This window comes from Polychytrium aggregatum (assembly GCF_025602895.1).
Source record: "Polychytrium aggregatum strain JEL109 chromosome Unknown BJ171scaffold_5, whole genome shotgun sequence".
In the NCBI taxonomy this organism is placed as follows: domain Eukaryota; kingdom Fungi; phylum Chytridiomycota; class Chytridiomycetes; order Polychytriales; genus Polychytrium; species Polychytrium aggregatum.
In genome coordinates, this window is record NW_026516207.1 from 1,199,450 (window position 1) to 1,210,459 (window position 11,010).

The window sequence follows — 11,010 nt, forward strand, 5'->3', positions numbered from 1 at the left end:
TGGCCGAGAGGGCCAGGCATTGGGGCGAACGAGGATGGCTCGCATCATCAATCCACCACGACGACCTGGTCACCTGGAAGGGATATGAGAATACCAGTCGAAACAGGATTAGTCGGATCCCCGCATTACGGGCGATCAAATAAATCAGGCGACATGTTCAAACGAGCCCAGGCTGCATGCCTCTGATGCCATAGAAGCGGGCGTGTTGCTCGTTTTTTTCTGGGACATGGTCGTCTCCTTGAATTGAGCACCACTTGAGGGGAGGGGCGGTGTTTGGGCTTGTCCTCCACATTCTATTCCTTGGCAGTCGCCCCTCCTCTCGCTCCATCCATCCATCCCATTCAACAGCCAGTGCGCCATGTCTGCGGCCACAGGTGAGCCTCTGTTGATGATGCATCACCGATGGCGGGTGACGGCAATGTCTGCTGCTGACCCTTGTGCCAGACTTTGATGCCTTCCTGGACAAGCACGATCTCGCCAGGAACAAGACCCTCCTGGTCGACCACGAGATCAACAGCACCGACCTGGTGGGTTGCTTGACTCTGCAGCCGATGGCATGATGCACTGGATGGTTGGACGGTGTCCATGCTGGCGATGGAATGTCGCCGACACTGCGGCCGTCGATGCCCCTGGCCATCCAGACATTGTTGCTGAACAACGGCTGCCTGTCCAGGTCCTCTCTCTGACCGAGCCAGAGATGAAGCAGATCGGGCTCAAGCTCGGCGCCATCAAGAAGATCCAGCGAGCCCAGCGTCAGCACACCGAGTCGCCTGTTGTCGTCCACAAGAGCGAGCCACCGCCATCCAAGACACCCGATGGCAGCGAGAATGCTGTTCTCCCTGTGGTCCGATACAGACCGCCTCCGCTGACGAGGGGATGGAAGTGCCAGCTGGGCAACAGGGACCACGAGGTGTTCATCAGGTACGGCGATGTCTGTGGTGCAGTGTGGGGTGTCTGCACTCCAGCCGGTTGATCATCAATCCATGTCCATGTCTGCACTGGCAACATCGACATCCAGAGTGCCCACTGACCATCGCCTCTTTGCCCAGCTATCGAGTCTTCAGCGACGAGATGCCCGCAATCAAGCTCTACGCCGCCCTCAAGTCGTCCAGCCAATACGACAAGAACCTGTGTCCGTACCTCGACCAGCTGTGTCTCGTCGATGCCATGAACTGGGAGACGGGCTTCATCAACGGCCTGGTCAACTCGCAGGTCATTGTGCTGGTTCTGTCGGAGCGGGGACTGAGCCGCACCCGCGAGGCACACCTCAAGCCAGACAACCAGTTCCTGGAGGTGAGCAAGCGAGCGGTTGGCCGAGCCATCCATGTCGATGCACTTGCACTCGATAGTCCCTGACACTCACACTCACACTCACACTCACACTCACACTCACACTCACACTCACACTCACACTCACACTCACACTCACACTCACACTCACACTCACACTCACACTCACACTCAGGTCCAGCATGCCCTGCGTCGGATGCGAGAGTCGGCCACCACCGGCCGCCCGGTGACCGTCCAGCCCGTCTACATGTGGTCGACCCGCATCATCAACAACCAGACCTATGCTTCCAAGTACTTCCCCAACCCCGACGACTTTCCCGACGAGCCGCCCTGCCACGATCTGAGTCCCCTCGTCGACGGCAAGCCCGTGTCGATCCGCCAGACCATCCGAGATGTCCTGGCTCTCCAGCAGTTCAATGCCGCCGATGGGACGGCGGTGATGAGGTGGGTGGCTGCTGTCATCCCATCGATGGCAAACCATTTCTTCTGCATTGCTGTCATGCTTGATCGCAACATCCTGCACACCATGCACACCATCAATGCCATGCACACCATCAATGCCATGTGCACCATGCTGCATCAGACTCCTCTCACAACACCACACGACACCATATACATCGCCTCACCTTGCTGCACATCCATCTGACCACATCCAACTGACCCCATTCCCTTCTCATTCGTCCATCCCCCGCCACCACACAGGCTCTCTCCGTACATCCGAGTGCTTGTGGCCAAGACCGAGAGGGCCATCGCCGAGGGCATCCTCTACCACCAGAGCCGACCCATCGTCCTCGCTGCCGACGAAGACTCGCAGCTCCGCGTCCTGCTCGATCCCATCGACTTTGACCCCGACAGGAAGGCGCTCGAGGATCTGTATGTCGAGGGAACCCGCCAGTGGCTGTTTGACCATGTCACTGCCTGGGTCGACGACGACGACAACGCCGACCTGGTCCTGTGGGTCAATGCCGTCGCCGGTGTCGGCAAGTCCGTCGCTGCCGCCCAGATCGCCAACATCCTGCTTGGTCGGGACCAGCTGGCGACATCGCTGTTCCTCAAGTACAACGACACCCGCAAGAACAACCCCCGCATCCTGCTGACCACGATCGCATATGGACTGTGTCGCTGGTACGCACCGATCGGCCGTCGGCTCCTCGACGTTGGCCACTCCAAGGACGACCTCGACAAGATGAGCATCCCGGACCTGTTCAAGGCCGTGATTGAGGATCCACTCGAGGCACTTGGCCAGTACCGGCCCAAGGGAGCCGTCGTGGTGATGGTCGATGGACTGGACGAGTGCCATCCGCGCGACGAGATCCTGTCGCTCCTGGCCTGGCGACTCACGCAGCTGAAGGACGAGTCCCGGATCAAGCTGCTGCTGACGTCCCGCCCCGAGGCCGACATCAAGGCTGCCTTCCGAGGAGTGCCGACCACGACGATCGAGCCGTCGAGCGAAGACAACATCCGCGACCTCCGGGTGTTCATCGACCATCGTCTCAGGGACCACCCCAGCCTCAGCGAGTCGGACCGCACCCAGGCGATCTCGGTGCTGCTGGACCAGTCCAAGACATTCGTGTGGATCAACCTGATCCTCAACACCGTCGAGCACGAGCTAGAGACTCCCGAGCCTGGATCGACTCCGTGCGAGGAGAGCGACGCAGCACACGAGCCACGGACACTGACCGTCGAGATGATCCGAGAAATCAACGACAGCGCCGCCGATGTCGGCCAGCTGTACCACAAGACATTCGCCAAGATCCACTCGCAGTCGAGTCACCCAGCCGAACTGGTCACGGTGGTGTCGGCGATCGCCACGGCCCAGTCGATCCTGACCCCGCAGATCATCGCCGATGTGTTTGGACTCGAGATCGGCGTCGTTCGCGAGTGTCTCAAGAGCCTCAGTCTGGTCCTCGATCCTGGTGCCAATGGATTGGGTCCCCGAGGCAGCCGGTCCACCAACACCGAGGTCAAGTTCAACCACAAGTCGGTGGCGGACTATCTCCTCGGCGATGCATCGACTGGCCATCCGTGGCATGTATCGGACTCGTTCCACACGGTGTTTGCCAAGGGATGTCTCGGCGTGATCCTCTCGCACGAGCCAGTGATCAACATCTGCGATATCTACGACTTTCACGACAAGATCCCAGACCTCGAGGACAGGGTCGCAGCCAAGATCACACCGTCGCTGCGATACAGTGTCGCCCACTGGATCACACACTTTGTGTGGTGTGTGGAAGGAGTGGCCGAGTCGAGTCCGGTGTGGCAGTCGGCCAAGATGGTCGATGTGGCAGCGGTGCTCACTCGGTTCGTCAAGACGCATGTGTTCTTCTGGCTCGAGTGCGGGTCGCTCACACATGTGGTCAAGCCGATCATCGAGCAACTGGCTGTGCTGCGAGGAGTGGTCGCCAAGGCACCCAGCACCATCGTCGACGACACCACGAAGGAACTGGTCAAGGACACGTATCGATTCATCCGCGAGTTTGCCGATCCGATCATCAAGAGTGCACCACAGGTGTACAACTCGGGGTATGCATTCACACCAAAGGAGACAACGATCTACAAGACATATGCTGACCAACTCGAGGACAAGATCCCGTTCCTGGTCACTTGCGGTCCAGCACCGACCTGGGACACCTGTGTGATGACAATTATTGGACACAACGGCAGTGTGCATGCCGTCGCGATCTCACTCGATGGCAAGTGGATTGCCTCCGGCTCTCGTGACAACACCATCAGGGTGTGGGATGCTGCCACAGGCCAGGTGAAGTACACCCTCAAGGAACACCTAGATAGTGTGAACTCCGTGGCCATCTCGTCTGATGGCAAGTGGATTGTTTCTGGCTCAAATGACAGCACCGTCAAGGTGTGGGATGCCACCACAGGCCAACTGAAACACACCCTCGAGGGACATACCAGGGGTGTGGACTCTGTGACCATCTCGCCAGATGGTAACACCATCCTCTCTCGTCAATATGGCGGTAATCAAATCCTGTGGGTCCAAAATAGTGACGAGTGGGTTCGTTCGGAAGACGACCCCTCCAACTTCATTGTCACATCCAAGTCACCTCACATTCCCCGGTGGTCCGAAATCGACAACGCACCACAGTGGATTCGCCACGACCACCACGTCACCAAGGTCCCACACGCTTACTTCGATTCGCGATTTAACTTTTCTCTTCCATCCGGAGTATTCTTCGTGATGAGCAACCTCTTCCCAGCACATCCAGTTGTCATCCTGGTAAGTCCTGCTCAATCACTTGCCGCATCGCCCATCTTCGACTGACCGCTCCCCTTCCACAGCCAATCTATCTCAGCACCCCCGAGATTCAAGCTGAGGTTTCGTTTTTCCGAAAAACAGTCACTCTCCAGGGTATACAGCGTACCCAAAACGAAACGGACACCCTGCGTTTGAGTCAGAGTCGTCGCTGTGTTCTGGGCCCTGAATACACTCCACTCATCGTCTGTCATGACCAAACAGTGCCTAAAGACAAACAACTCGAGTCACCTGAGTCACTTGATATCGAGGAACCATGGACTGTTCAGGCAGTCCAATGCATCCACCACACTCTCGCATCGAGACATCAATTCCTCACGGAACATGATCTCGGTATGCCAGTCGATCATCGCCCATGGAGATCGATCGGATGTATTCAAGACGATACCCCCGAAAGCAACCAAACCACTGGATTGCCAGCAGAGACAGAAGTGCAATCCCTCGGCTGCCCACCATGGCCTACCGATCAGCAGGCCTCAGGCTTCTGATGCCAGAGAGAAGCGCACTGTCCCGGTTCCATATGTGTTCACTAGATCAACTTTGGAGGCTCGGTCTGAGATCGATATCGTCGCTGCCCCGCATCAGATCTGCCGGGATTCCCTTGTCGTGGGGGGCGTGGAGAGAGATTCAGGACACCAAGGGTGACTCTGGTGGTTGACTCCTGGCCTCGCTCCTGGACGTTTTCCATTTTCTCTCGTCTCTCAGGGCTCTGTCTGTCAATGCTCGGCAGCCGTGGGGATCTCCGCTGTTCGACAGATTTGTCAGGGGTCTGAAGCACTTCTTGGATGATGTGCCTCTTGTACACATCCCAAGTTTTCTTGGAGCACAGCTTTTGCTCGATATTACTGACTTGGGAAGAAAAAATCTTGAAATACTCTGAGAGCCGGGTTTTCAATTCCAAAGGGCTCTCTCGAATGCGAGCCTAAATGATACCCAACATCCATATTCGTGAGGATGCCACCCAAGGTCGCTCGCAGCAGTTTGTCACTGATTGCTCCGACAACGGATCCATGCCCAATGCACTATCTCACCTACCAGATCAATTTGGAGACACTCTGCACTCGGCCCGCTCGCCAGTATGTATGATGCTGCTGCTGGCTGGGGCATATCGGGATCAGCGTGCGGGAACACGTCGCCAGAATTGAGGGTGGTGATGTAGACCGTGGTATCCTCGCGGATTCTTGGCATGTTTGCTTGTGGATGACTGTTTGCAAGTGTGACAGTGGCTCCCCTCTGGAGTGTGGTGATGGTCTTGAATACCTTGACCGATCCAGTGAGGAGGACAAATATCGTGTAGGAGATGGTATCTCCGACGCTGTGCTGCGCGTACTGCGCGTACTGCGCGGCGCAGTGGGTCGTGACCTGTGCTGCGCTTTGCGTTTTCACGCACCGCAGGCAGGCCACCGCAGGGTATACCTGCGGGTTGCCCCCGTTCCCCCCGTTTGTCTGGAGTTCGGTTTTATCGTGAATAAACGTAAGTGCTCCCCGAGCTCACCCGTCCGCTAGAGTAGCCTAGCACCGCCCTGTTCTGCCCCGTCCTGTCTTGTCTTGTACCCCCTCCCTCCCCGTCTTGCCCCAACGTCCCAGTAGTGGACGTTACATGGTAGCATCGGAAATCCTCGTCTTGTTTTCGTCCTGTTTGTCCTCTTTCTAGATCCTCAAGCTGGATCCCGCCTCTCTTGCCGACCGACTCTCCTCTCTGTCCCTGGAGCCTGCCCCTGCCATGAGCAACCCCCGCCCACTTCCGGAAGCCTTCCTCAAGACCTTCCGTGCCCCAGTGTTTACTGGGAAGAGCCGCTCCTCCTCGGTGGAGGACTGGCTGCAGCAACTCGAGGACTACCTCGATGCTGCCCAAGTCGCCCCCACCCACCACATCGTCGCCGCCAAGCTCTGCTTAAAGGACCAGGCGTACCGTTGGTACCGCCGCCAAGGGTTCGACGAGCAGAGCGAAGGTGTGTTTGACGACTTCAAGGACCGCCTCCGTCGCCGCTTCGGCAGCCCCAATGCTGAACTCATTGCCCGTGACAAGCTATACTCTCTCGTGCAGCGTGGTTCTGTGACCCGCTACATCGAGGAGTTTGAAGACCTCTCCTCCCAGATTGAGGAGCTGGGCTCTGCTGATGCGATGTACCTCTTCCAGAAGGGCCTCAAGCCCAAGATCAGAGAGTACATCGCCAGCAACCCTGATGCCCGCAAGTCCCTGGACGTGATGATGGACGTTGCCGAGAACCTCGACAACGTCCAGTACCATGGCCGCCAGTTCTACCCGCAGCTGGCAGGCGGCCATCGGTCTCATCACGTCCCAGCCCGTCCGCCTCGCCCGGCCCCGCCCGCAAGACCCATGCCTGAGCCCATGGACGTTGACGTCAACGCCATGGAGGCTCGTGGCCCTCCCCGCTCCCGGTTCCAGCAAGCTGCCACTGTCTCCCCCAAGGACAGACAGAAGCAGGAGGACCTCCGCCATGGTTCCTGCTTCTTCTGTCACCGACCGGGACACCAGGCCAAGGAGTGCCCCATGAAGTCGGGAAACGGCCGACCCTACTAGGTGGCTCTGGAGCCCTAGTAGGAGACCAACGCCGTGGATTGCTCAATGCAGTCCACGCGTCTCCAGAGGAAGTTCACCTCGCCCCCTCCCCCGAAGGAGAAACAAACCAAGTGTTGTGCGTCGTGCGAGAGGTGCATGGTGGCGCAAGCCGCCTGCCTCTCCACGAACGTGAAGAGAAAACCAAAATTGAAAACCAAAACAAAAAAGAAAATCAAGAACCCTTGAGGGACAGGACCGCCTGTGCCCTCACCCCTGTCAAGTCGTGTGTGTCGGATGCTTCCGACATGTGTCCGCAAGCCGTGGACGTCGTGTGCAATGGCGTGCTGACGCCGCAGGCCCCCGCAATGGCCGAACCCTATCCAAAATGTCCGAGTGGCCGTGATGAAGCCAACCAAGACCAAGTGTCGCCCGTTCCCCCAAGTCAAGTCATGGTGCAGGAGGCTGTGCAGGAGGACCATGAAGAGTCCCTGCTGTACCTCCCTGCCACCGTCCAAGGTCACACCGTCCGAATGATGGTGGACTCTGGAGCAAGCTGCAACTTTGTCAGCAGACGCTTGCTCCAGGAGCTCAACATACATGCAACCAAGAAGAAGTCGCCGATGAGTGTGGCGCTTGCAGACGATCGTGTGCAGCAGTGCACACACCAAGTGGTCCTGCGAGTGGCCCTCCATCCCAAGTACCATCCTGTCCTGTTGTTCCAAGTGATCGACACCAAGTTCGATGCCATCCTCGGCATGAGCTGGCTTGCTCGTGCCGAGCCGACTCCAGTCGTCGACTGGAAAGGCCGCACTGTCCGTGTTGGCCCTGACATTGTCCTGCAGGGCATGGCCTCACCCAACATGCCACCTCTCCTCTCAGCCATGCAATTCAAGAGGCTGATCAAGAAGGACACGTCGTTCCTCTGTGTCGTGCGTGAGGTCGACGACACCGACCAAGCCGGTCCCGGTCCCCCGCCTGTGGTGACCAAGCTGCTCGACGAGTACAAGGACGTATTCCCCGACCAGTTGCCACAATGCCTGCCACCCCAACGCACCGTCGATCATCGCATCGACATCGAACCAGGCTCGTCGCCTCCGTCAAGACCGACGTACCAACTGTCGCTGACGGAGATGGACGAACTCAAGCGCCAGTTGGATGACCTCCTCGCCCATGGGTTCATCCGCCCGAGCCAGTCACCGTATGGTGCACCAGTGCTCTTTGTCAAGAAGAAAGAAGGTGATCTCAGGATGTGCGTCGACTATCGCGCACTAAACAAACAGACCATCAAGAACACCTACCCGTTGCCCAGGATCGACGAGTTGATGGATCGTCTGAGTGGAGCAAAGGTCTTTAGCAAGATAGACCTCCGCTCAGGCTACCATCAGATCCGCATCCACGAGGATGATGTCCACAAGACCGCCTTCAGGACTCGCTACGGACTGTACGAGTTCCTAGTGCTGCCGTTCGGATTGACGAACGCACCTGCCACGTTCATGCAGCTGATGAACGATGTGTTCCGCCAAGAGCTCGACAACTCTGTCATCGTGTACCTGGATGATATCCTTGTGTACAGCAAGGATGAAGCGACCCATGAAGGTCATGTCGCCCGCGTGCTGGCCAAGCTACTGTTAGGGATAGCTCCTGCTTGTTCTCCACTTTGACTGCACACTTGGCTATTCTTTTGCCTTTCTGTTTGTTTGTGTGTAGCCTTGCAGTTCCCCTCCGATTTTCCGCCTTTTGCCTGTCTTTTCCGCTCCTTCCGCACTTCCGTTTTCCCGCGCTGCTCCGCTTCCTTTGTCTTCTTCGCACGCGCCGGTTTGTTTGTGCACGCGCCTTGCTGCGATTGGTTGCAATTCGGCTGCCGGTCATGTGTCCCCCCACCGGTGACTCATGACCTGCCTGACCGCCCCGATCTCTTGTTCATCTCGCATGCATTTGCCCCAACCTTATACTTGACCAATCCGCTTCTTGGACGTTGAGTCACATTGCTTCGCCTTTGCACGTTTCTCCTGCCAGGTGCTTCGCTTTTGCTTGCGCCTCTCTCGCTTTGGTTCTCTGCCTGTCTCGGTGGTCCTTCTCGGCCCTCGTTCGTGCATCGCCCCCTTCGCCCTGCTCGATCGCCCACTTTTCCCTCCCTTGGCCGCCCTTCGCTGCCAAGTCCGGACTTGTCTATAAATAGCCTGACCCCCGCGATGTGTAGTCGAACCTTAGCGTTCAAAATAGGACTAAATAAAGTGCCTTCTACTTTATTCTCTGAGTGTTCCTCACGTCTCATTTCGAGACTAGTCTTATCTTGAACGGATCTTTGCTTCCCTCGCTCCCTCTCCGAGTCCACTTCGGACTTTACCCTTGCCTTCCCTGAGCTCACTTCGAGCTCACTTCTTCTTTTGCCGTTGAGTCCCCTTTGGACTCTAACATCATTTTGAACGCTCCCTCTTGGCTTCCCGGCCTTTCTTCTTCTTTCGCCTCTCTTTCCCTCGTCGATCCGATGGCTGAGCCTGCTGCACCCCCGGCAGATCTCAATGCGTACCTGGCGCGCATGGAGGAGCGTATGAACGCCCTCATGACCCAGAACGCTGCTCTCCATCGTCAGATCCAAGATCTGCAAGCTCCCGCCGCCGCTCCCCGCCAAGTCTACCAGGTGAACAAGCCCAAGGAGTTCCTAGGTTCCCGCGACGAGACGACGGCCTTCCTCGCCCAGTGCCACCTCGTCTTCCTCGCCGATCCTGCCTTCTTTGCGCCCGAGCGCCAGAAGGTCCTTTATGCCACCTCCTTCCTCCGCGGCGAAGCTTTCAAATGGTACGAGGCCGCCTTTTATATGGCCAACCGCTTCCCGGCTTCCTTCGCGGATTTTGAAGTTGCCCTCAAGTCGACCTTCGGTGAGGACACGGCCTCCTCGCAAGATAAGGCCTTGAACGACCTCAAACGCTTGGTCCAGCTCAAGTCCTGCCAAGCCTTCGCCACCCGCTTCGTCCAGCTCGCCGCCCGCGTCCAGACTGACGAACCCACCAAGATGCACTTCTTCAAGGAGGGTTTGAAGTCTGAGGTCAAGTTCCACCTCATCGGTCTCCGCCCCGCTCCCGCTTCCTTGCCCGAGTTGATCAAGGCAGCGGTCGAGTACGACGATGCCCTCCATCGTCTCAAGGTCTCCTCCCGTTCCCAACCTCCTCCTCCTTCTTCTCGCTCTGCTCCCCATCACCACCATTCTCCCGCGCATGTTTCTTCTTCCTCCTCTTCTGCACCCACTCCCATGGACCTTGACTCTGTCTCGGTCCGCCCTGCTAAGCTCTCCGACGTCGAGAAAAAGCGACGTCGTGAGCAGGGTCTCTGCTTGTACTGCGGGGAAAAGTCTTGTCCCGGCAGTCGCGATGTTCAGCAGTGCCCGGTTCTGGTCAACGGAACTCGGGAAATGCTCACAGCCGAGCAGCACCTCGCAAGTAAGCGAGGTGGTCTGTTCGGCGATACGAACATCTTCCCCCTCTGACTCGTCACTATCGGACGATAAGCTTCTTCTTCCGGCCACTCTTATCGTCATGAGTCTTTCTGGCCCGGTCTCCATCTCCCTTTCTGTTTTTATTGATGATGGATGTTCCGCTCTTGCCCTCATTGATCCTGCCTTTGCCGATCTCCATAAACTCTCTCTTATCCCTCTTTCTACTCCTTACTCCGTTTCCCTTGCTGATGGTTCTTCGGCCGGTTTCATTCGTTTCCAAACCGCGCCTTTGACTCTGACCATTGGTTCCCACACCGAGTCGATTTCTTTCTTGTGACTCGACTCTCCACCACTCCCATCACTCTTGGTCTTCCCTGGATGCGCTTGCATAATCCAGTTGTTAATTGGAAGTCCCTCTCCCTTTCATTCTCCGATCCCTCTTGCCTTGCTGATGGACACATCCTCGCGGATGTCTCTGCTTCTTCCTTGGAC

General features: G+C 57.4%; 2 protein-coding genes across 2 annotated transcripts; one reads left to right on the forward strand and one right to left on the reverse strand.

The window, feature by feature from the left end:
* Positions 1-358: 358 nt before the first annotated feature.
* BJ171DRAFT_472062 (uncharacterized protein) lies at positions 359-1,297 on the forward strand (the record flags this gene model as incomplete). The annotated part of the gene is made up of 5 exons (XM_053108637.1): positions 359-374; positions 445-527; positions 674-921; positions 1,050-1,212; positions 1,277-1,297. 5 exons carry the CDS (start codon positions 359-361, stop codon positions 1,295-1,297), a joined length of 531 nt encoding a protein of 176 aa, XP_052970491.1.
* A 3,562-nt stretch (positions 1,298-4,859) lies between these two features.
* Positions 4,860-6,006, reverse strand: BJ171DRAFT_491264 (uncharacterized protein; the record flags this gene model as incomplete). Its single annotated transcript, XM_053109714.1, has 3 exons — positions 4,860-5,483; positions 5,597-5,876; positions 5,978-6,006. Coding segments are annotated over 3 exons (702 nt in total), but the record flags the coding sequence as incomplete, so codon positions are not given.
* Between the last annotated feature and the right edge of the window lie 5,004 nt (positions 6,007-11,010).